General features: G+C 40.1%; 1 protein-coding gene across 1 annotated transcript in view; it reads right to left on the bottom strand.

The window, feature by feature from the left end:
* ANTXR1 (ANTXR cell adhesion molecule 1) overlaps positions 1-27,060 on the bottom strand; it is a 218,427-nt gene that overhangs the window by 126,446 nt on the left and 64,921 nt on the right. The window contains exons 9-10 of the mRNA XM_032497718.1: positions 19,787-19,847; positions 9,309-9,407 (exon numbers count right to left, since the gene is read on the bottom strand). Coding sequence (XP_032353609.1) covers positions 9,309-9,407; positions 19,787-19,847 — 160 coding nt within the window. The remainder of the gene's footprint in view (positions 1-9,308; positions 9,408-19,786; positions 19,848-27,060) is intronic.

Genomic DNA, 27,060 nt, shown 5'->3' with positions numbered 1-27,060 from the left:
AAGTACAGCTTTTGGGTAATTGGACAGATTTTTAAAAACAAACACACCAGAACGTCTACATTCGAGTGAGTGTTGTCTCTGATCCTCTTGGGAAGTAGAGCCCCTCTCTGGGACTCTTAGAACTGCTTTCGTGACTAATGTTTGGTTTGAAAAAAAAATAATCTTCAAAGGAGGCAAAGTTTTATCCTTTGAGAGTGAACAAAAAGTAAACCAGAGCCATGCCCAGGGAATCAGATTGAAGATCAAGCAGGGAAATAAAATTTTGCTTCAAAAAAGAAATGTGCCTATAAAACCAGGAAACAGATTTCTCACGTGGCTTTTCAACTGAATTTTAGTAAGTTTGTTAAGAATCACTTGCTTTTGTTTATAGTCCTTCCTCATGTTTCCACCCACCACCACGATGGTCTAGCATATTTTTCATTACTGTATTAGTAAAAATGTTTATTTTTTATTTACTGTTCGTTAAAATGGATCATTTCTCAGCTCACACCCCAGTATCTCCTTTTTAGTCTAATCTCTCTGCAAATGGATTTCCAATTGAAAGCGGATCTTTTCTTGGCAAGATACACTGAATACTGGAGTAGGAAAAAGTGTGGCCAGCATAAATAGAATTTGTGTGAAGATTTCTAAGATATTTTCTTGGCCAGGAGTGAGCTCAGCCTGGTGATTGGAGGACCAACAAAATGCTAAACTTAAGATGCACGCTAGGCCTAAATAACTCACAAGAACTTTAAAATTAAAATGGAAATAACTGTTGTGGGTTTTTTTCCTTATTACATAAAGGACATATGATTGTAGAAAACCTTGGTAACAGAAAGAAGAAAGTGAAAATTAACAGTGGTCTCCTTCAGAGGTAACTACTGTTAACATTTTGACGTGTGTTTTTCAAGTCTTCCTCTTCTTACAAATGTATGTGCTTAAAACAGAAATATCATCAAGGCACTGTTTTGTAACTTATTTTTAACACAGGAAGCTGTATCGTTAACATTTTCCTAAATCAGTCATTATTCTTCTTTCTCACAATATTAATTATTTGAGGGTGAAATATACTTTATATAACAAGTTCTCCATTGTTAAGCATTTAGGTTGTTACAATTCAGATGTTTTGATTTGTTTCCTTTCTTTCCCCTCCCTCCTTCCAGCCCAAATTCCTTCCTTCTTGTTTAAGACATCTCTGGGAGAACATGAAGAGCCCTAATATTTGCATTATAGGGGTCCCAGAAAGAGAGAGAGAGAGAGAGAGAGAGAAAGGACCTGAGAAAATATCAGAAGATATAATAGCTGAAAATTTTTCTAACTTGGTAAAGGAAACAGTCACCCAAGTCCAGGAGGCACAGAGTCCCACACAGGATCAACCCAAAGGGGAACAGGCCAAGCACATAGTAACCAAATTCCTCCCTCCCTCCCTTCCTGCTCTGTCTCTCTGTCTCCTTTTCTTTTCGCTATTATAAGCAATATTACGATGAACGTCTTATAGCTGAGTCTTTGTTAACATTCTCAAAAATCTCCTTTTGATGAAGTTGAAATGTAAAATTCTGGGTCAAAAATGTGTAAAAGCAGTTGATTCATTTTTAAGCACTGCCCTCCAAAAGCTTCAATGGTGTTTCACCAAATAATGAATGGAAACATTCGTCCCTTTATATCTTTGCTGATACTGGGCCTTGTATTTTTGTTAATCTTTGCTGTTTTGACAGAGTATTTCAATTTGCGCTTCCTTGATTACAGCGAGCCTTTTCCATGTGTTTATTTACCATTATTACAAGACAGTAAATTTCCTTTTCGTATCTTTCACCTATTGATGTGTTCACCTTTTCTACCGCTATTAAGAGTTGTCTATATATTAAGGTTATTGACCCTTTGATATCTGTCTTATAAATAATTTTGCCTGTTCTCTGTTTCCCCTGAAATTTTTTGGAGGGGGAGGAAGTTTATAGAAGAATTAAAAAATATGTACTCAAATGCTCCAAATTTTCCTTCACAGTATCTCCTTGCAGAATTATGCTTAAAAAAGTCCTTCCTTACTGGAAAATTATGTAAATCTTTCTTTTTATTTCCTTCCAGAGCTTCTATAGTTTCATGTTCACATTTAAATTTTTTCATCTGGAATTTGTTTAGCTGTAAGGTGTGAGATAAAAATCGAACTTAATTGTTTTTCCAAGTGGTTAGCCAATTGTCTCAGCACCATTTGGGAATAATCTACTCTTTCCCCACCAATGAGAAAGGTCACTTTATTTTATACTAAATTCACATAACTGTTGGCTCTGTTTATACACTTTGTTTTTCCTGTTCCAACACTCAGTTTGCCTTTTGGGGCACCAGTCATCCTTGTTTCAATTACTGCAGCTTTTTTATACATCTCAGAATTGGCGAGGGCAAGTTTCCACATTTTTCTTGGCTATTCTTAAGTGTTTATTCTTCCATATAAACTTTAGAATTATTTTGTTAGCTTCAAAAGTCCCATGGGAATTTTTGTGGGGATTGTAATAAAAGTAAATATTAATTTGCAAGCAGTTGATGTCTTTATAATTCTCAATTGCTGCTCCGCTGAATAGCAGTGATAATGGTAATAATAAATTAACACTAGCAGCCAACATTCATCGACTACTTATTGTGTGCCTGGCTCTGTTCTGAGTCCTATTTCTCACATTTAAACATCATAACGAGCCACCACAGAGGTGCTGTTCTTGCCAGACTCATTTCACAGATAGAGAAACTGAGGCTTGGAGATGTTAAGTAACTTGCCGCGGTCACACAGCTTTAAGACAGAGAAAGGGTAATTTTCCTTTGGAGGCTTGGTTCCAGCGCACATGCTATGCCATGAGTCAATACTCCTTCCCCATTTATTTACAGTTCCTTCATTTCCCTCACAAAATTGTGTAACTTTCTTCCTCTATGTCTTTACAATTTTGGTTACATTAGCTCTTACTAGATTTTATATGTTGCTGCTCTATTTTTCTTGTGATGTTTTCTAATTGGTCAGTGCTGGACTCTGGCTAAGCTATTTATTATTGTAAGGGAGGCATTTATTTTGAAATCATCCCATTTAATAACCTTCTTGTTAGTACAGTGTCTGTTGATTCTCTTTGGTTTTCCAGGATGACACGACTATCATTTTAAAGTAATGATGTCTGGCCCCCTTTCCTGTACTTGAATCTCTCATTACTTTTCTTGCATTATTGTAATACCTATGGCATTATCCAACACAGTAGTCCTTATCCATATGTGGCTATTGACATTCAGGTCAATTAAAATTTAATGAATTAAAAAATTCAGTTCCTCAGTTGCTCTAGTTACACATCAAGTCCTCAATAAGTCACATGTGGCTTGTGGCTACCACACTGGTTACCATTTTAGAATACTTTCATCATCACAGAAAGTTCTATTGAACAGTGATGCTAGAACTTTCAGATTAATGCTAAATAATAATGGTGAAATGGGCTGCCCTGCCTTTTTCTTCCTAACTGTAACGTGAGTACGTCTATTTACCATGAAATGATGTTGAGTTTTGAATTCAAATATCCATATGTATTTTTAAATTATGTTACAGAAGTCTTAACCCATCCTTAGTTTTCTAAAAGTACTTATTTTAAAAATTTGGAATGGATAATGAATTTTTAAACCTCTTGGCATCAAAAAATTTTGCTATGTGAGAGGCAAATTCCCCCTCATTCTTTAAAATTGTCCTACCCATCCTGGTCCTTTTTAAATACATTGCTGGATTTTGTTTACCAATATTTTATTTATATGTTTGTCATGAAAGAAATTGATTTCAAATCAATTTTCAAATTCTCTCTACTTCTAGTGTCTTGTCCAGGTTCTAAAAAAAATCAAGATTATATAATTTCCATAAAATAAATTAAAACGCTTTTTCTCTATTTCTTTTCTGAGGAAAAGTATGTATCAGATATGAGTCATCTGTCCCTCAAAGTCTGGTAAAACTTAGGTGAAAAAAAGTCTGGTTCTGATGTTTCGGTTGAAGGGTAGGATTTCTTCCCATCTCTCTTCTAGCTCATGCATTACATCTTCATCTGTATCTAATCACACTGCTTAGTCTATCCATTAAGTTGAATTTCACTGAATAAACTTTTTCCATTCTAAAATTTGCACTAGGTTTTTCTGCAGATATGCCTTTGTGGAATGTTCTTCCCCTCTGGTCTACTTGATTTCTTAACACATTTTGTTTCGTTTTTTAAATCTAAATGTAGTTGATGTCGAATATTATGTTAGTTTCAGGTGTGCTACATCGTGATTTGATATTTGCATACATCGTGAAACACTTACCAAGGTAAGTCTAGAAACCACCTGTCTCCATACAAAGTCATTACAACTCATTGATCACATTCCTTATGCTGTGTATTACATCCCTGTAGCTTATTTATTTTATAACTGGAGGTTTCCCCTTCACTGATTTCACCAGCAACACCCCTCCTCTCTGGCAACCATCCATTTGTTCTCTGTATCTAGGAATCTGTTTTGGTTGCTTGTTTTAATTTTTAGATTCCACATTTAAGTATGATATGGTATTTGTCTTTTTCTATCAGACTTATATTTCACTTGGCATAATACCATTAGATCATCCATGTTGTCAGAGATGGCACGATTTCATTTTTTTTACGGCTGAGAATTATTCATATATATGTATTTATATGTCACACGTTCTTTATTCCATTGTCTATGGATGGTCACTTAAGTTGCTTCCACAGCTTGGCTATCGTAAATAATGCTGCAGTGAACATTGGTGTACATATCTTTTCAAATTAGTGTTTTGTTTTCTTGAGATAAATACACAGAAGTGAAATTGCTAGATCATATAGCAGTTCTATTTTTAATTTTTTGAGGAACATCCATACTGTTTTCCATAGCGGCTGCACCAATTTACATTCCCACCAACAGTGCACAAAGGATCGCTTTTCTCCACATTCTTGCCAACGCTTTGTAATCCCTTGATGATACCATTCTGACAGGTGTGAGGTGCTATCGGATTGTGGTTTTGATTTGCATTTCTCTGATGATTAGTGATGTTTGGCATCTTTTCATATGCCTGTTGGCCACCTGTATGTCTTCTCTGATTATGATGTTGGCTGTGGGTGTGTCATACATGGCCTTTATTATGTTGACATATGTTCCCTCTATGCTCACTTTCTGGAGAGTTTTTTTATTGTAAATGGATGTTGAATTTTATCGAAAGCTTTTTCTACAACTATTGAGATGATCATATGGTTTTTATTCTTCAGTTTGTTAATGTGGTGTATTATGGCAACTGATTTGTGTATACTAAACTATCCTCGTGTTCCTGGCATAAATCCTACTTGACTATGGTGTATGATCCTTTTAATGTAGTGTTGAATTCAGCTTGCTAATATTTTGTTGAGGATTTTTGCATTTATGTTCCTTTAGTTTTTAATTTCACAAAAGCCTTCATATAATTGAAAATATTTTCTTGAAGAAATCCATCAGTGATATTGACTTGTAATTTTCTTTTTTTGTTGTATCTTTGGTTTTGGTACTAGGGTGATGTTGGCCTTGTAGAATGACTTCAGAAGTATTTCTTCCTCTTCAATTTTTTTGGAATAGTTTGAGAAGAATAGATGTTAACTCTTCTTTGGTAGAATTCCTCTGTGGAACTGTCTGGTTCGGGACTTTTTTGTTGGAAGTGTTTTAAAGTAATGATTCAGTTTCATTACTGGTAATCAGTCTGTTCATATTTTTTATTTTTTCTTGACTCACTCTTGGGAGATTGTACACTTCTAGGAATTTGTCCACTTCTTCTAGGTTGTCCATTTTATTGGTGTATAATTGTTTGTAGTAATCTCTTACGATCCTTAGCATTTCTATGGTGTCAGTTATAACTTCTCCTCTTTCATTTCTGATGTTATTTATTTGGGTCCTCTCTCTTCTTTTCTTGATAAGTCTGGCTAAAGGTTTATCAATTTTGTCTATCTTTTCAAAGAATCAGCTCTTAGTTTCTTCGATCTTTTTTTTTTTAATTCTTTATTTCACTTATTTCCACTCTGATCTTTGTTTCTTTCCTTCTAATAACTTTGGGCTTTGCTTGTTCCTATATTTCTAGTTCCTTTAGGTATATGGTTAGATTATTTATTTGAGATCTCTTCTTGTTTTTACACAATTTAAATGTTTCTTTTACTTTCTCTTTCAAATTGTTTTCTAGTCTTCTTGCTTGTTCTCCTGTTTCTTTCACCTGTCACCATGTGACATCATTTGGTGCTGTGAGCCCATGTTCAGAGGGGGTTATTGGCTTCAGCAGTGCTGTAGGTTTCACCGGAGGCATACTGCCTCAGCCAGGGGCACAGGGAACAGGATGGCCAGGGACACATGAGGGGGTTACTTTCCTGACTTGGTGCTTCTGTATTACGTAGTTAGTAAAAAATCTAATCCTTTATTCTCCTGCCCACTTCCTTGAATCACTGAGCAGCTTTTCCAGTCTCCATTTAATGTGTGGAACAGCCCTCTGGAGCCTGACTTCTACGGGGGACTCAGCTTTTGCCTGCTTGCCTTGTTGGTGTCCTGTATCTACATCACTGTTAGGATCGCAGCCTGCAGACCCCCGGGCCTGGAGCCCCCACAGCTTTGCTTACTGCTTAGATTTTGCATTCCCTTTTTGTTTCCTGTACCTGGGGCTTTCCTTCTCATTCCTTTGAGCCAGGCCACATATTACAATTTTTAAAATCATATTTTATGCAGAATTTTGGATCCATTATATTGACCATAAGTCCAAGAATTATTTTAGGTTTCTAAGTGATTGATTTGTTTATTTTATTTTTAAGCAATGGCAAGGAAAGCAGGAGAGAACTACATGTTGGCATCTGCTTTTTGTTTTCTGCTTATATTTATCATCTAAGAATATATTTAAACAATTTCTACATTTTTGGTATTAATATGTTGGTGTTTTCTTTGTGTCTTAGTGCAATAAATGTTTAAGGGTATTCATAGTCACTTAAAAAAGGTATATGTATCTGCTCTATAGCTTTAATTTTTTTATTATTCATCCAAAGACTTGGAAAGTCATGTTACTGTATCCCATTATAAATGCAAATTTTCAATATGTTCTTTTTTGTTTAGCAGTTTTTCTTTATATAATCTGCTACAAATAATACATTATTTATTGAAGACTCCAAGGCCTGAATCATGTTTCAAGTGGCTGGAGCCACAACAGCCTCAGCCTCATCACTGAGCCTTCAGTTAGTCTTTTTCTGATTAATAATGGCACTTCTCTTTTTTGTCATAAAATGTAATGCTGCATTTGGGGAAAAAAATCTTGAAAGAGGAAATATATACTATAAAAATGAAAATAGATAACGCTTTAAAACTTGGATATAGTGGTGAAAAAGGAGAATAGGAAAAGTAAAAGAGTCCACATTTATTTTATTTAACAGGGACAACTCAGTGGAGACACATTCATAAGATTGATAGAGAAATGCAGATTTTAAAATGTTGCATTTTAAAATTGGTCTCTTCTGTCCTCCATAGTTTCTTGTTTGTATCATTTACTTAATGAAAATGAACAGATGAACTAATAAATGAAGGACAAGTGTTTTTTTTCCCCCCAAATTCTAATATTTCCCCTTTAGTTAGGATATTTTAAATAACCATTTGTCTGAGTTCAGGAGTGTTGCCTGCAGCCTATAATAAGGCTTAGTCACTGCCTTCCTCTTCTCCGATCTGTCAGCCCTTGTGCCGGCAGCACAGTTAGGTCCGTGGTTTAAGCTGAATCCCTACTCCTTTGTTTATTTATTTATTTTGAATATGAATCAGGTGGAGCGCCTGTGCAGGTGTCTGCAAGTTTATATCAGGAAAGGAAGAGAAGCTAGTTTCCCAAGAAATAAAATTTCATGGAGAAGTTGGAAAACATGGCTTCAAAATGTCACTCTATGAATCCAGGGCACATTTGCATTTCTTGTTATCTTACTATAGGATGTCTGCATAACCTTTCAAGAAACTGGCAACACTCCACCCCAAGTCCACTGATAATTCAGAGAGGGGCTGGGTCTGAAGGCTTGCTTGTCTGGGAGACCTTCTTCAGAAGGTGTCGATGTCTTTGGGTTTAACCCTCAGGAGTTTCTGCTTTTAGACTTGAGATTTTGGTTAAGGAGAGAGAAAGGGAAGGCAGACTTAGGCGACATCACACATGAAAAGGGGGAAAAAAAGGAGAACTCTGTAGAGGGCGCACGTCCAACTTTCGCACTGTGAATGCTTGGGGATATTTCAAAATGTTTTCAAATGGCATGTACTTTTTGGATACGTGAGGGCATTTCCAAGTATCAAGAAAAAAATAACTGAATATTTCAAATGTTTGGAATTACTCCCAATTCAAGAAATCCAGATGTTTGTAATGAAGCCATTGCGTATCTCTGTTTAAATATTCAAGTGGGTTTTAAGATGATACAGAGGGAAAAAGGCATACTCCTCAATTCTTCCTTTCGAAAAATAGGGTAGTATGTACTCCACAAGGCTATCAGGAGGACAAAACTTGTGGAAATGGTCAGTCGATAGACCTGAGTACCCTCTCCATCCTCCTTGCCCTTTCTGCCTCTCAGGGCTGTTGTGGGAAAAAGATGGGAGGTATTTAAAGTGACATGGCACTATAGAAAATGCAATATATTATTATTGTTTATTGCTGCACATACTGAACCAATAATTATGTGTGTGATGGATACCAGATGTAAATAATAACCAGGGCTCCTGGCCATCTGTCTTCCCATAATCCGTCTTCCCCATCTTTCCTGGACAGCTAGCTGAATCACACGTCTTTAAATTAGGAACTTGCCTGCTACAAATGTCTTGTGAAAGTGCCAATGTTATGAGAATTCATTTTTCCCATGAGATGCACCAAGTTTTACTTCCATTTTCTTGTATTTCAGGTCAAGACGACAGTATTCCCCATGACGAGGGGTTTTTTGGCTGCTCCAAGCTAGAATCATCCAGATTCAAACAAATTCCAGACTCTACACCCGCAAACCTAACAAGCTTTTGGTTTATCCAGAATTAATCCATTTAAACCACCTCTTTCTCCCTCTTGTGTTTGATAGTCCCTAATATTTTGTTAAGGAACCTCACGCTGCCTAAGCCATAACCAGCCAGTCTGAAAGGTACACACGTCGCTGAACTGGGAGACAAGTGCCTTCCCTGATGGGAGCAAGGGCACCGCAGGGACCAGTTATGCCTCTGCTGGACCGCTTTCCAGCAGAGAAGACACTTCTCTGCCCTTTCCTGGGTGTGATAGGAAGACTGGGCTGGGGATCCCCTTCCCGGAGGCAGGCATAAGAACCCCGCAAATGATGAGAACTTACTGAGCGTGAGAGACTCGTTGATCTTGAAGCTGCAGAGGACCCTGTCCACGTTGCGGGCGTGGCGGAAGCCGTTCCCTCTCACCACTACTTGAAATGATTCTGAAATGACAATGACAAGACACCGTGTTTGACTGCAGACCAGTCAGCCTTGAGTTTTCCATCTGCCCTGATATAGGGCATTTGTTAACTGCCTCACCAGGCTTAAAAGATTTGAGTTTCAAATAATTCCAAAAAACTGGGAAATAAGGGCATCTGTGTGGGAGCCTTTTACCACTGATTCACCACCCCCTTAATCGGCGTCCATGAAGATGGCACAGCACTTCCTACTCTGAAGCCCCACCTTCCTGCTTTAGCTGGTGATGCTCCTCCCACCTGGAAGGCATGCCTCCCCCATCTCTGTCCTGCAGACCGTACCCATCTCTCAAGTCCTGCCAGTTTTAAAAACTGTGATCTCTGACACCAGAGGGCCACAGGGAGGGGCTTCTCCTCCTCTTGAATCAACTCAACCCCTCTTAGGTCTCTTAACACACTGGATGCCTGGGACAGGATTTCTTTAGAACTCGAGGTGCCTAACGTTTTTGAAAATCACTGCCTTGTGGCATTCACAGTCTGTCCTGAACAGTGTAGCATGTGGTTAGTTACCATCTGGTGTTATTCTTCTGTCTCTTCTTGCACAACTAGAAAAGCATTTCTTTAGGTTAGAAACTGATGAAGCTTCAGCTCTCCTGTGTCTGCAGGGCACACAGCAGGAGCACCTAGTGTTATGTGGCCGTAGCTGTACTCAGTAGGGAAGCAAAGTCTTGCTTATTGGTGGCCAGTTGTCAAGCATTGCCCATTTGAACTGACACTGGCCCCTGGTGCAGTCAGAATTAAATTCTTTCTGAATAGAAAAGAGAATCCATCTTGCGGGTCGCTAGCCCTGCATGTTAATTTCACATTGACATAATGCATGTCGAATTAACACATATTAATAAAATCTTTATAAAATAAAAATTATGAGCCTTTATAATAGCCTTATGAAGGGGAAAAAAAAACCCCCAGCTAAGCTAAGTCATTAAATGTTTAGGAATATTTGCTTAAGTTTGATGGTAACTAATGGCCAATATTCCACTTTCTTTGATTTTTGTCATCCTTTTGCGTATAAAAACTGGAGCTTGAGATAATGCTTTGTGGCACATAAAAAAAAAAAGACTAAAAGTCAGAGGAAAAAAATGCAGTATTTGTAAAAGTTGATCTTGAAGTGTACAAGGCTATCAAAATGGAGATCTTCATTGGAGGAAGAATGGAATTAAAGGACTAGCATATGGGACTCTTCCAAACTCTAATAAATGTCATGGATGTATGTCACCACCATTCCCAGGAAATTGAGAGATCATGTTTGCCAAGAGAATAATAACTGACATCAATTTCTCCCTTTTTGTGTGCCCTGTGCTAAACATTGTCTACGTTTGATGGCATTTAAGCCTCACCACCGCCGACAGCGGTACAGATGAGAAAACCAGGTTGGTGAGGTTAAGTAATTCATTCAAGATCACACGGCTGCTGGTAGCTGACAGAGTCAGAACTGGAATCCAGGTTTGCCAGGTAACAAATGCCATGCCCTGAGAACTCAGCCAGCGTGCTCTTTACCGTGATGCTAAAATGGATCCTTGAGGTCGTGTGACTTTATGATTCACTTAGAGGTTGACATTGTGATTTTTCAAGAAGCCTATTTAATTTTTATTTTAGACAGGTTTGTCTGTTTTGCAGACAAGTGGTGCTGGCCTGGATGGGAGGCAAGAAACTAAAACCGAACTAAAAGAGCCCGGAGGCACTGAATGTGCTGCAAAGAGAACAAGTCAGAACAGAGCGGTGTTTCCAACGGCGAAGGACCTTCCCAGTAAGGAAACTGAGATTCTGACATTTTCAGTGACTCGCCGGAGGTCATGTGATTTGTAACTAGTAAGTAGCAAAATTGAGACCTGTATCCAAGTGTTCACTGCCTTAGTTTTGAACTATATTAAGGTCAGTGGCAAATGCTGTTTCAGGACCATAAGTCTTATGAGTATTAAGGATTTAGATATGCACACTGAAGCATACATACGATTGCTAAGTTTAGAAGGATTTGAGGCAGGAGGGAAGGGGGCAGGGTGTAATCATTAAAAGAATGACGCAGCCATTAGCACCAAGAGGGAGGAAGATTCAATTCCTGCAGACCTTGAGCTCATTATAATACAATAGCATGCTGAATAGCAGTCCCCCAGGCTCCTCGACAGCTTCCAGGCTGACCATAAAAGTTTAAAAAGTGGATGCTAGCTCATTTCCTGGGAATTCCAGCCCTTCCCCCAAAGTAGTTGGAATAATTCTCCCACTTGTTAGCATGTGAAGTTACCGAGCCCATAAAGACTAACAGCCCCGCTCCTAGTGGCCTTTCTCTTGCCCTTTGAGATGACCCACACTCTGTCTATGGAGTGACTATCTACTTTTACTTTAAACTAAACACCCGCCCCCATGCCTCGTGGCCTCTCCGGCCTTCTGAGATGGGCTGCGTTCGAGCTACGGAGTGTGCATCTCTCTGAATAAATCTGCTTTTACTCAACTATGGTCTGCTCTTGAATTATTTCCTGTGTGAAGCCAAGGACCCTCACTTGGCGGGGCGCGCCCCTGGACACGCCCATCCTCTTGCGGTCCATTTCCCTGTATCAGATGGGCTGAGGTTTTCTTTAGAGGTCTGCCTGCCGCGTGACTGATGATGCAGCTGCTCCAACAAGCATTCTATTAAGTGTCGAGCATGGTGGGAGAATCTTATTGTATCTTAAATTAAGCCTTTAGAAACCTATTCCTGTCTTTAGTCTAATTGCTAGACACCCAGAAATCTGCCCTTGGATGCTTTTGCCGATTAAAAATGTTCTCTGCCTCATTGCTGTGCCTCCTTCTCTTGTTTCCGCAAAGATCAGTGGAGGGAGGGAAGACTCTGGAAACGCAGACTGTGTGCCAAGCTCTCTTCTCTAACCTCATGTTCTAGCATTACCCGCCCTGCCGCTGAGTCCTCTGTAGCAGAGGATGCCTGCATGGCTGCTTGGCCCGCCCTCGGGGTGTTAGGAAGAGAGACAGCAGGAATCCATGAGCAGCCCTGGTGGAAACCAAACAACTTAACCCCCTAGGCCTGGGGAGCAGTTGGAGGAAACGATGCTGGCTCCGGGAAGCGCACCAGAGCAGAGGCGAGCTTCCACCCTGCCTGGTAGATTTCTGTGTTAGGACACACATTTGGCTTCTAGAAGAGCCCAGATAGCTGACCGCGCAGCCTGACTGGAACATCAACGCGTCACACACAGAAGTTATGTAACAAACCCCTGTCAAATGAATTAGCAAGCGAGAACCAGGACACACCAGAATCAGGACATATTGCTCTAATTCCATTTATCCACAAAGCTACCTTTCACAATATGTACAGCAAGTGTTTTTAGGCCACATGCACGTTCTTTTTAGATGATGAAAACATTCTGGAGTTTGACAGTGGTTATGGCTGTATAACTTTTTGAGTATATTAAACATTACTGAATGGTACTCTTTGAAAGGGTGAATTTTAGGGTATGTGACTATAGCTCAATTTTAACAAAGAAGATTAAGGTCAGTGAATAGTTTGCTAAACTTATTCCATTATGTTCCCTCCTTTTCTTTTTCGCTTTTCTTTTCTCTCTCTCTCTCTTTTTTGAAATGTGGAGCACTCAGTTTTGAGATGACTTCAGTAAAGATCGCCTATCAATCATTGTGGCTGAAAATGAGACATCTCTATAGTCACCATTTGCTCCGGTTGCCCAAAACTTTTCATGCAAAATTATTGTTAGTATATTTCCATCTCGTGGGTTAGTTTGAATTTGCTCTCCTGTTAGATGCTTATTGTGACACGTAACATCTAAAATAGAACACAGACACTGGTGTGTATTAAGTGCTTTCTGATGCCTAAATTCCTCTAGAAGTTTTCTTACTTATAGCTATTTACTAATACGAGCTTTAGTGAGGTATAACTAACGTACAACAACTTGGATGTAAAGTGTATAATTTGACAGGTTTTGACACATGTATACAGTCATGGGGCAATGCCACAATCAAGATAGCGAACACCTCCGTCACCCTCAGAAGTTCCCGTGTGCTCCTTTGTGATCTCTTCCTCCTGCCTCCTCCCACACCATGCAACCACTCAGCTGCTCTTTGTAGTCACAGATTAGTTTGCATTCTCCAGAATTTTATGTAAATGGAATCACATAGTAAGTATGCTTTTTTTTTTTTTTTTGGTCTAGCTTCTTTTACTCAGCCTCACTACTGAAAGACGCACCCATAATTATTCTGAGGTTTATGTATGGCCTATTCCTTTTTATTGCTGAGTATTATTCCTTGTATGAAAATCGCAATTTGTTTATCCATTCACCTCTTGAGGAATATTTGAGTTGTTCAGTTTTTGGCTATTAAAAATAGAGCTGTGATAAACATTTGTGTGCAGGTCTCTGTCAGGACACAGAGTTCCTTTTTTCTTGGGTAAATATAAACACCTAGGTACTAGTAGAATGGCTAGGTCATGTGGTAGGTGTATGTTTACCTTTTTGAGAAACAGTCAGAAATGTTTTCCAAAGTGTTTGTGCCATTTTACATTTCCACCAACAGGGTACCAGGGTCCTTCTTCCCAATAGAAATATCTTTAAATAAAAAGGAAGCCCAATCGGAGCATTAAGCAGTCAATTCAGAAGAGATGCCTATGGGCCAGGCGTCTTTGAAAAACAATGAAAAATGAGAGAAATGAAACCCCTGTTTGATGTTGCTTAAACGTGTCATGTTACCAAATGGTAAACACACAGCCTAAAACGACCTTCCTTTGCACTCATTCATCCAGTTTTGTGACAAACGATGGGAAACAACAGAGTAGGAATGAGACAGTTGCTTCTGAAATGACAATGTGGGGAACTAGTGACAGATAACCTCCGTCCATTTCTGGAGTACAAAAACTTCAAATGTCGAGCCGTTGGCAGGCTGCACACTTAATTCCAATTAGTTCCTTCCTGGAGCACTTGCTTATGTAGAACACTGGGAGCTATTCAAGTCTGAGGCCGACTGAGTGGGACCAGAGGAAAATTGTACTCAGGCAGAGGGTGCATTTCCTCGAGAGGAGCAGAACCATGAGGGGCCGATCTAACAATGGGTCAATTCTCCTAATTACACAGCAATAATATTTAATTAGGAACTTTAAAAAAGAGTCTGTATTGGGCAGGGAAGCAGAATTAATTAAATACAGGTAATGTCAAAGGTGCAGGTGACTTCCTACATGTTTTAGAACAGAAACTATGAATACAGTGACATAAGCACCATCTTAAATGGCAACCATATGCTTGGCCTGGGTATTGGGGTTACAATGGGGAGTGGTGGGGAGTATGGTGAACTGGAAAGAGTACACACTTCTTTTAAAGCGAAGTTATTCAGTCTCCAATAATCATTATCTTGCAATAAATGAAGGCCTAAATGTGATTTTTCAACACAAGATGAAACTCTGCATTTTTAGGTAAAATCAGACTTTTAAATGTTAGCAATAAATTTAAGTTGTTTTTTTAAACATTGCAGTGTGAATCAAAAAGAACATATACGCATACCAGATGGGGCTTGTTAGCTGCCAGTTTATAACCTTTGGCAGTGGAGGAGTTTTGGGAAGGCTCTTTCGCCGAAGAGGTTCACCCATGACATTGAACGAAATTCTTTTTGATCAGAGCAGATAAGATACTTTCCCCACCTCCTCTTCCCGTTAAGACATCCCGTTAAAATGCAAAATAGTTCCAAGTATACTGGTTTCTTCAGCCATTAAAGAACAATCAGCCATTAATACCTTGGCTGAAACTGGATTAAGTCCTTAGAAACTTAAAGTTAGAAAGGAGACCCAAAGGAGGACTTTTCTGGAAAGCGTACGGTTACAGATGGCCATTCTGTCATCACTCACATAATTCTAAGGGTGGAAAGTTCAGACCATCCACTCCACTGTTGGAAAGCTTTAGCTGTAAAAGTTGCAGGCATCAAGCCAAAATGTGCCCCTCTGAATTCCTCCCCAACCTCTTCATGGTGGTCTTCTGAAGCTTTGTATAATAAGTCGAGTAATTCCTTTCTGCAGAGGAATTTTCCAAATATCTGAAGATGCCCTTGTGAGTGTCTCAGTTCTTTGTCTGCATCTCTGTGGGGTACTTCAGTCCTTCCTCATTCCACAAGCATCTCATTAGTGCCCCCACTGCTCTTTGAGTAGATCTCTGCTATAGCGCTTCATGCATGGTTTTACAATTTATCTGAACGTATGACTATCTCCCAGAGCGGACTGTGAGTTTCATGGGAGGTTGGGAGCAAGCATGCATTTTGGTACTCAAATCTTTTCACATTGCTTGGTACACAGAAGACACTAAGAACTGATGGAGAGAAGGAAGGAAGGAAGGGAAGGAAAAGATTCAGTGACTAGAGTCTTGGAAGCTTGACTATCCTATGTTCTCTTGTAAATGGACCTTGAGAGCTTGTTTGGAGGTTGCAGCAGGGAAGAACAGATACTTGTACACCCCTGACCAAAGAATGGACCCTATTAAGGAATATCTTCCTCTTCCACTGAGCATGCAGCTTCAGGAGGGATACACATGGGAGGGAGGAAGGGGACACCTGCCTAGCCGGCCAGATCAGCTGAACGATCCCGGGCTATCAGTGGGGTGATAGATGTCGCAGCCAGGCTGCCCCCACATCCTGAATGAATTACTAATATGGTTCCCAATTCCATCACCTCTTCTATTATGCCCTTTGTCAATACCACTTTTAAAATACAGGACTCGGAACCATGGTCTGAACCTGGAATAGTAGAACATGGAATTAGCCCTCTTGACCCAGACACTGGATGGCTATTGATGAACCCTAAGACTGCATCAGCCTCATTTTTGTCAGAGGCATTCTCGGTGGTTCTCAAGACAGCTATGCTTCTCCTTGCTTTAGTCTTTTCCCCTTTGTGAACTCTTACTAAGTCCCGGTTTCTCTAAACCTGTTGCATGTGAAACTGACCATTTGTGAGCTCAGCATTTTGTATTTGTCCCATTAAATTCCACCCTGTTGTTTGCAGTCCAACACAGAAAGATCGGTGTTGGAGCTCGGTTTTGTGGTCCGCCCAGTGCATTATCTCGCTGCCTCTCTCAGAGCTCAGTTTGCTGTCAGAACCATGGCTCTTGCTAAGCTGCTGGTGAGAGCCAGCTGAGATCATTGTCTTGGGGGAATGCAACTGTCAGCCTCGAGTGTCTTGAGTAGACAGGCCTAGGTGGGGATCCACAGCTGGGGCTGCTCTCGGGGCCAAGGAAGGGAGGTAATTCAGAGAGTGAGGGGAGGGGCTGAGAGGAAGGTTTTTGATGAGAGCAAATTCTACCTTCTTCATAGGCCTGTCTAGGGTTTAGTCTCACTATCGGCGATTTCCTTGTTTACTTTCTCCTCCAGGACATATTGAGTTAATCGCTTTGCAGGTCCTCTGAACTCAATCAAGGTTTCCCCAATTTTCTTTCAGTAGAGAAACATACAGGAATGTTTTCCTCATCTAGGTATGATGTTATCAACACCATGATTCTCCCATGGACTTTCAATCCTTATTAAAATGATACTGATAATAATGTCACCTTGTTTTGCATAACAATTTATGCTTTTTAAAGTACGTTCACATACACCCCTGGGTCCTCACAGTAGCCTAATGGAAATCACAGCCGGGGTATGCCTGGCAGGACTTCATAGCCATGGACAATTAAATGGTCTCCAATGCTTCCTGACAGCCACACTTACTCCAGAGAATGACCAGCACCAGAGCTTTAAGGAATCTGTGGAGGAACTTTTGGTGTAATGATATATTTTGAAAGCTTCATTTTCTTCTTAGTAACTTTATTCTCTAATCAACATGTTTTAACCCTCATGATTCTAATTCGAGAGAGGTAGGAGCTTGCCTTTTCAAAATCTGGGGCTAGCTTCCATCACTGTGTCTTGTATTAATTTTTTCTTTATAAGAAACAAAAGAAACAGAATTGGATCATTTATGCTGATGCAGGAGACTATTGTTTGTCTATAAAATATGCAATATTGCATTCAAGCCAGAGACTTAAAAAATATTTAAAGGAAGATTCCTTGGGATGGATCCACCAGAGGTTTGTCCATTTTATTTGTTCTACCAGAGAAACAGCTTTTGGGATAATTTATCCACTGAATTGTTTTAATTTGTTTAAATTTATTAACGCATTTTAATTTTTTTCTTTGTATTTTCCTTAGCTTAAGAAGATTTTACTTAATTTTTTATTTTTCTTTTCCATTTAATAAGAAACATATTAAAAGCTACGCACTTGCTACAATCAGATTTTGTGGAATCTGGTATTTCTGTGTCATATTCATTAAGTTTATATGTGTGATCTTTTTATTGTCTTGAGTACCTCAATGGTGAGTAAAGGAGAGTCTGGTTTACTGATCTTTGATTCAAGAATTATTTAGGAGGATATTTTTCTGTTGTCCAAGTGGTTGAGATTCTGTGGGGTTTTTTTTGGCCTTGTTCTATCTTTGGCTAGTTCTAATTTTGTTTCATTTTAATTAGACAGTTCAAAAGTCTGATAACCTCTTGAGATCAGGTGAAAGTAGTTAATAAGGGTTAAGTAAGCAAAAATTGGGACATTGTTGAGGGACTATATGAAGCAAGACATTCAGTCAATATTTATTGACAGCTTATTAAGTACCACGTCCTCTGTTAGGCAGTGGGAAGTGGAGAGACATAAGGTTCCTTCTCTGTCCCAGGAGCCCTACAGGAGGGGAATTGATTACGATAGTGAATTCACAGAAGTTGTATTCATTGTCTTTAGACGTTGTGATTCACTACAAGGTTGCACCACACTCAGTAGGATTGCAAATCTGGGTTTTTTTTTTTTTTTCATGAATGAGATAATTGCACAAATAAGGAACTCCCCTATTTTCTAATTGCTTTAAAATAAAGGGATTATAAAAATTGTGGAGGCAGATTTACCTTGACGCTACTGAACCCTAGTTAAGGCTCCTCACGGCACAGACCCCTTACAAGGCCTTGGCCCTGGGTTCATGTGGTCATATGACTTTGTCAATTTGCAAAGGTAAGATTTTTCATTTCTTTTTCTTAAGAAGGTTCTCCTGGACCTGTCGTTGTGGCAATGACATTTGTCCCCACCATGTGGCAATGACACTTGTCCCCACCATGTGTGTTACCAGGTAGCAGTGTTAAAGGTCAGTAGATGGTCTTTGTTGATTGCTTTTCTTTGGGAAATTTACACTTATCTCTGAATAGTCAGTCACCGAGTATTGTTAATAACTTTACACGTTTACAAGTACACTTAGTGTTTTGTTGTTGGTATGGGCTATTCAGTGCATCTAACTCCTTGAAAGTTTTTCAGCTATTCTAAAATAATAGCTGAGAAACTAAAATGAAATCCTTAAGAAATTATCTCATTTATACCAATAAAATGTGCAATATCGAGAACAAAACTGTAGCGCGTTTGAAAAAGCCCTGAAAGTTCTTTCCTCACTTCTTACAGGGTTGCATGATATATTTTCTATGACACATTGATAATTGGCACTTGGTATTTTAGTTGAATGGAAAGGCAACATTAACAGTGAACTCTCAACAGGGAAAGACTCCAGGTCCTGGAGCACACAAACTCATGGAGAGAGAGTTTATCCTTTTTGTATCTCCAGCACCAACCACAGTGCCTGGCATTCAGAAGGTGCCTAAAATACTTTTTAAATAAAGAAAAGAAGAGTACTGGGAAATCCGTCAAGAATTGTACAGAAAGCTAGCACGGTGGAAGTTACAGGCAGTTCATTACAGTACAAAACAACAGCAAGACCCCAGTTGTGATCAGTTACAGAAAATATTGTGGCTCAGAGAAGGCTGACTCTGAATAAGAGGAGGCTTCCTGTATTAAATACAATATTATAATGGCCCTTTACTGGGACAATTGAAATTGCCTATCAACATTTTGTGATGACTACTAGATCAAGCAATTAATTAAGGTCACTATAATAATTATGGAGAGAGGGCCAGCACCAATTAAATAGTTAACTATGTCAACATTTCAGAGATGGCCTATGATCACTGTGATGGCTCTGTAGGACTGTCATGAGGGTGAAGAGTTAGACTCCACTTGTATCCAGAGAGGGGTACGAGTGGTGATGTACGGGAACCCAGTATTTCTGTAAGGCTCCCATAGTTCCCATGGAAGGAGAGAATGTGGATAGACTTTTCCAAACTTTCAAACAACTGACATGTTGCTTCTTTATTCTCTTTTTTTTCCTCTGGAAGCAAATTTATTGAGCATTTAATTTCTACTCCTTTTTCTCCCCTCCCCTTTCCTGCCCTGCCTCCCTTCTTCTCTCCCGATGAAGTAAACATCTGACTTGAACTCAAAATCTCAGCATTTGTGTGATAGCAATTGGCACTAAGTTCAATTTACCTCCTGCACATATGGTGGATGGTTCAGCTGCCAGGATTTCAATGCAGGACTTCTTCAAAATCTGGAAGGAGAAGAAAGCAAAAAGTCAAAACACAGCTTATTTTCTTAAAACAGAAAAGTGGCATTTGTTTTTAGCTCCCAAGACAGGCAAGTTCAAGGACATTACGTGGCTGTGGTTGGGTGAGTCGAGGGTGACATCTTTACTGGTATCATTGATGTCAAACATTTAATGATCCAGCACTGTGCTAGATGCTTCTGAGTGTCCCCACAACCAAAGGAATTATTCATTCATTTGGCTTTTTTTTTTTTTTTCGGCAGATATTTACTGAGTCAATATGCCAGCCCTCATTACGGAGAGGTTTACTATCTGGTTGGGGAAATGGCACCCCACACTTGAAAAGTTAAGTAACAATCACTATGTGGTAGGTGCCAGGGTTGAAGGGCAAACAGTAGGAGCTACAGAGTTCATGGGGGAGGTCACTGAGGGCTAGTAGATTGGGAAGGGCTTCCTGGAGGAGGTGGATACTGAGGGTAGGACTCGGTCAAGCGGGGAGGAGTAAGTTAGGGGAAGGTTAGGGTCCAGGAAGGGAGTGGCATTTGTAAAGGTGAGAAACTAGAAATACACAGACCACTTTAGCTGGAACAACAGGAGCTTGAAAAGTAGACAAAAAAGTGATGAGAGATAAAGCTGGAGAGGTGGGATGGAGATGGCCAACGCTCCAGAGGAGACTGCACATTCAGATTACCCCGAGCTCCCTCTTTGTTAGAGAAGTGAAAACAGGTCGCGGGAGAGGAAGGGCTTTGCAGGCTGTTTGCTGTGCCTCACCCTTCAGGAGGACCCCCTAAGCCTTATTTAAATGGAAATGTAGTCTTCCCCCCCAAATGAGTCTTGCAGGGTTGAGTGGAGAGTCTAGTGGACCCCATAACTGCACAGAGAATTAATAATGAAGGCTTCTTCTGGGAAAAGCAGAGTAGCTGACTGATGGAGTTTCAGCTTTTCTCCACCCTTGATGAATACCGCCTCTGACTGCATCATGATTCTAAAATTTCGACCAAGCATTTTAAACCAGTATAGGACACTGAGTTAATTTACCAAGCCAAATGCAGTATCTTTATTTGGGCCTGACTTAATTTGGAAGTTGAGAAGGTTCAAAGGGCTGAAGGGAGCCATTTCTCTATTTATGAAAGGGACATTTGTTAGCGGAATTAATAGTGAAGTAAAATGTAAAGTCCATAAAAGAAAAAGGCATCTTTGAGCATGGGGAAGCACCCATTTGTCTGCATGGATGTATTTATTGGTATTTGCCTCTTTGTTCCAGCTTAAGTGATACACACACTACAAGATGCAATCAACTAAAAGAGACAATCAGTTACAAAAAGGGGAGGAACTGGATCAAAGGGAAAACAAGGGGAAGATGAAGTAAAGAGGGAAACTAGCATAGAAAAAAATACACCAAGGAGCTTATTCCCCTGTTAGGCGAGGCCCCTGTATTTAGTTCTGAGCTTTCTGGTAGCAAATGAAGAGGACAGACAATATTTATGAGATTCTTAATCTGAAGAATGAAAACAAACCAGTTTCTCAGAAGAGATAATATTTACCCATTCCAGAGAGAAATCTGGGCGTCCTCGTGGAGAAGCATTGTGAAAGGAAATGAACAATGTGCTTCAGAAAATTGTTCTCTGATGTACAGATGACCGAATATTCAAATGTATTCCTTGAAGCAGGCTCCCCCCCAACCACGTGTTTTAGGTAACTCTGTACACCTAAGAGTCATAAGAAGCAGCACGGTCCCCTCTCAGTATGGCGGAAGGATTGGTTCCAGGACCCCTGAGGGTACCGAAATCCAAGGATGCTCAAATCCCTTGTGCAAAATGACACAGTATTTGCATATAATCTCTGCACATTCTTCTGTATACTTTAAATCATCCCTTGATTATTTATAATACATAATACTGTGTAAATGCTAAGTAAATAGTTGCTAGCACACGGTAAATTCAAGTTTTCCTTTTTGGAACTTTCTGGAATTTTTTTCCAAATTTTTTTGATCCCCAGTTGGTTGAATCTGCAGATGTGGAACCCCCAGATCCAGAGGGGCAACTTTCTTTCTTTTCCTTGACAATTCTAAAATTCAGATTTCCAGCTTCTTTTTCTGCCGTTCTTTCTGACTCTTGTACAATTGAAAGGCATTTTTGTACTTTGATTCCTTGATCTGTGTTCAGCTTCCACCTGACTGCACAGTCGGAAGCCATTTGCTCCTTTTCTTCAGTTTTGCCCTTACTTCCTCTCCCTCTGGCTTATCCAGCGCCTCCACCCGCCTCAAACGCAGGTGCAGCCTCAGATTCCGGCTAGTCCCAAGCCTGTTTTGTCTACAGCAGGGTAAGCAGGCACCAAACTCCCCACATCCGTGTCCATCTCTGTTAGAGGCAGTGGTCCTCACCCACCTGGCTCTGGGGACCTGACATCGCCTCTGAGCCCTTCACTGACATTCCGACTTGGGATCAGGGACCTCAGGGATACATCCTAGGCATCCATGTTTCCCTTTCAGCTCTACTATCCTCCCCTTTCCAATGGTCAATCTGGTCTTTTAGATGCAGCAGCATCCTAGGACTGGGGTTTGGCAGGATCCTCATTCAGATCCTTGCCAGTGACTCATATCCCAGATAACAACTGTCCCCCCTGAACTGTGATGACAGTCCACCCCCTCCCCACCCCACCAATTTGCTGCCTGAAGGGCCACCTCAGCTAGTCGGCAGCCACCCCCTTCAACATGTCTTCATGCACAAGTCTCCAAACAGGTGACACTGGAAGGGACAGAATTAACCCATATGGAGAAATTTATTAAACAGTGGCATTAGAAGAGCACAAAGCTATTTTTTATGTTATAAATAAAATTCCTCTGTCTCCTTTTACAAGTCATTTTATCATCCACAACTAACGGTTTCAACAGTCCAAGCATAAAAATTGAGCTACTGGATCTATCCTGTCCCCATCCCCCAAACTCCATCAAAGCACAAGTGAAATTTTCCCCCACGTATGCTCCTGACTTTGAACTGATGTTTTTGAACCAACTCTAATACCTAACCAGGGGTCAGTAAAGGAAACACATCTTTGCCCACAAAGACACACTAGCAGGTTTTGTCATAATAAACTCATGCTGTATTATTCTCTCAAAGTGTCTGCAATTAGTTGATAAATCTAAGGAGCGTATAAAGGGCCGAAAAATATCAGCCAAGTGCTGTGATTCAATCCAGTAAAAACACCGCTTTCCCAATCTTAACTTAAAACATCTGGAAGGGATGCACTACAGCCAAAAGAGTAAAATTTATCGGTGAGGGGGGATGGGTGAGCTTTGTCTGGGACTGGTGGATTCTTTTAGTTAGAAATGTCTGGTTTCAAAAGGTAGGAAGTCACAATGGCACTGGGTGGATTTGGGGGGTTCCCTTGGTGATTAGCAGCCCAGACTTAACAGTAATCAGTCTGTCTGAACTTCAGCAGACAGCAGATCAGCTTAGGGACTGGAGACTGGATGGGGGTGGGGAGGCAGCAAGTCCCTCTCCGACCTGGGCAGTGGTAGCGATGCAGGAGGTGTAGACACAACATTGGGAAATGGTTGAAGGGAAATCACTAGATGGAATGGAAAGAACTCACACAGGGTCGGGGTGGATGTCAGAGGTGAGAGTGCGACTGAGGTCTAACGGAGACTGGGTTAAGACGACCACGTGCTTTAAGCATAATCCATTGCGAGAAGCTGGGTCCTGCTCTTGGCCTGGTCCTGTACTTCGCTGACCTATGGTCCCTGGTAAATCCTTTAACTTGTCTGAACCCCAATTTGGGGAAACAGTTTAACATAATCACTAGTAGTTTAGAATCTGGAACCAAATTGCTTGGGTCAACTTGCTCATGAGCAATGTGACCTTGCGCAAGTTCCCCAACCTCTCTGAGTCTCTGTTTCCCCATCTGTAATAGTGGGGTAAGAACAATACCCACTGCATAAGGTTACTGAGTTGGGAAGATTAAGTGAGATAATACAGGCAAAGTCCATAGCACAGTGCCTGAAATTCCTCACCTAAATGGTAGCTCTTATTCTTAAGAACTTGGGCTCTGGAGACAGAAAAAATAGATTTGGGCTCTAAATAGATTTATGTGCATCTCCAAGCCCCACCACTTTCTGGCCATGAGGATTTGGACAAGTTATGAAACTTCTGAATCTCAGCTTCCTTTTCTGGAAAATGAGAATAAGAAAAACACTGACCTCAAAGTGTTGTCTGATGGTAAGATGAATAATAAATATGAATGCAGAGATATTTAGTTTGTCAAACCAACTGGACATAGGAGGTAAAATTCATATTGGATTAGAGAGCGAGGAAGAGAGAGGGATCAAGGAAGACTGACCAGGTGTTTTGTTTTATAGACAGAACCAGACAGATGTGATTGGCCAATAGACAGTTAACAATCCAGGGGCCACCAGCCAACAAGTGCCCTCCATGAAAATACGGTACCAAGAAATGAACTCAGAACAACCCTCGCAGTAAAGCACTTAGCAGAGTGACTGACACGTATTTGGTTCTCAGACAATGGTGGCTGTTACTGTTACTTTTATTATCACTGCTACGACTGCTGCAGTGCTTGGGCAAAGCTCATGCATGCTGTTCGTATACGATGCTGCTCCCATCACCCACCGCTGGTCTCTTGCTTAATCCCATTTGTTAAAAACTGAAAGACTGGCAAATAATATGTTGCTGCTACTTTTTGGATAGATTTCAAAAAGAAGATAAATGTTTGAAATCCATAAAGAACTTATAGAAATGCATGTTGTTACTGGTGGCGATCCTCTCGCACAGCTCATTACGTGGGCGGGGGGAGTAAGAGGGGCAGCAGACGTAGAGCTAAGCCAAGTAATAAGAGCTATTTAATATGTTTCAAGTGAAATCCATTGTGGGTCAGTCCAGGTTGTATATATGACTTTTCCTTTCTTTTCTTTTCTTTTTTTGTTGGATTCTAAAAATCTAAAGGACTTTTTCATAGTTTCTAAAACTAAATGAAATGAAAAAGTTTATGCTGAGTTTATGCTGAGATTTCTCAAGAATTCTTAAAGAATTGTGAATATTAGCATAGTTATTCAGAATTCCTCCCTTGCCATAGGCATACCTAATTTTTTTTTAATTTATTTTTTGGCGGGGGGGGGGCAGGTAATTAGGGTTTTATTTATGATGGAGGTGCTGGGGATTGAACCCAGGACCTTGTGAATGCTAGGCATGCACTCTACCACTGAGCTATACCCTCCCACCTGGAATTCTTTTTTCTAATTGCTCTGCCTCCTTCCTCAATAAACAACCAATCTTTATTTACTTGGCCACTTCCTGTTGCAGGATTTTGTGTGTGTGTGTTAATAAAAGACTAGTCTCCTTTATCCACTGATGGTATAGGCGACCCTTTGCTTTCACATATCCAGAGAGCATGTTCCTTGGTGTCTCATTTGTTGTGATGGACACAATCTGCTTTTAAGATGTTTGGGGCTTGAAGTAGGCTGGCCCACGGGTGGTTAAGTATCTATTAAACTTAGACTATAAACTCTACAAAGGCAAGGGCTAGATTTGTTTTTGCCTACCACTATATCCACAATGCCTAACCTTGCACATAGTAGGCACTAAATAAATATTTATTGAATAAATAAATGGCACACTTTCTGGATGGCTTATTAACTGGCATTATAGCGTATTATGAATTGGTCTTTCTTTTTCCTTATAAATACAATTTTTGTTACATGACTCTTTAAGGTCTTTTACATTAAATTCAATTTTCAATCTTTTAAATTAATCCTGTACGATCTTTTGAATACAAGGCTGTGTTCAGCATCGTGTAACACCCTCCTCTTCTTACTAAGCACGACTATCTTTGGGAACTGCCTTCCCAGGAGGCCTATTTCAACACCTCTGTCTCTTTTTTTTTTTTTTAATTTTTATTGAAGTGTAGTTGATTTACAATATTAGTTTCAAGTGTACAGCAAAGTGATTCAGTTATACATATGCATACATATATTTTTTTTTCAGGTTCTTTTCCATTATATGTTATTATAAGAACTAGAACAGAGTTCCCTGTGCTATACAAGAGGTCCTTGTTTATCTGTTTTATACATAGTAATAACATGTCCATCTTTTTAAATGGCTTATCTTTTTAAACAAAAACATAGGTGTATCATGTCCCCACATCTATGATCCAGACGGGCCTGCTTTATAAAAGGCCTTGACCCCTTACCTGGGAAAGATGTAAAAGTCTGTGTTTGGGGGTGGGGCTCAGGTGCCCACAGAAGGGCCATTATATTATAGCTGATGGCAGAACACACATTGGGTAAACCTGAAGATCACTGCTTTTAGAAATGGCCAGGCACTTTGGGACACACAACCAGCTCATCTGTGCCTTCAGGACTGCCCATGAATTTTGAAACTATTCGATCTCTAAGAAAATTTTGAAAAAAGAAAAGCTAGTCACCTTTCCTAACTAAATTGCAGTCCACACTTAAAACCAGGAGACGGTACCTACTGTTAACTACGGACGCCATCCTGGGTCCACGTGTATTCTACAGAATCTGAATTTGAAATAAAAATTCACTATTACAGATCTCTCCGGGATTCACATATGATTTTATGTATACTCATATATTATACCAAAGAAATACTCTACCAGGCAAGAAGCACATTTTTAAGGGAGTTTAGTGAACTTTAGCCAATAAAGCTTACCCTCAAAACATGCAAGTTTTTGTCTGGGTTGGGGGCACGCAGATCACTTAAACAAAGGCTTTTCTTGTCTCGGTTAGTGTCACACTCAGTGAGAGTCTGGTGTGAAGGAGAACAGGGCAAACAAGGCTCCGAAGCAGAGGAAATTCCTTTTTTTCGATGACACCGCTTTCCTCCCCTGTTTTCTGAAGGAAAGCTCAGATAACTGTGAACTCCAAGACGTGGTTTATTTAGTAAGATGAACTTGCTGATCTCCTGAATATTGGCGAAGTCAGCAGCCCTCCTTGGGAGCTGAACCCTGCAGTGTTTCATCGGATTTTGTTCTAACTTCTGCGATTGCTTTTACAATGAACCTTAACAAATTCCTGGATACAGAAGGAGGAGCTGGAGGGGTGTGGGAGGTAATGGGAGGATTAACTGAACATGCCCCCCTGCAATCTTCATAGCCTCTTCGAGCAATGGGAATTTTTATTACATTTGGAGTCTTTAATAAGCCAAACAGAAATAATAGCTTGGTTGAACTGCCTAGCCTGGGTGTC

Source organism: Camelus ferus, chromosome 15, assembly GCF_009834535.1.
Source record: "Camelus ferus isolate YT-003-E chromosome 15, BCGSAC_Cfer_1.0, whole genome shotgun sequence".
NCBI lineage: Eukaryota > Metazoa > Chordata > Mammalia > Artiodactyla > Camelidae > Camelus > Camelus ferus.
The sequence above is the reverse complement of the archived record's forward strand: the minus strand, read 5'-3'. Positions and strand labels throughout refer to the sequence as shown.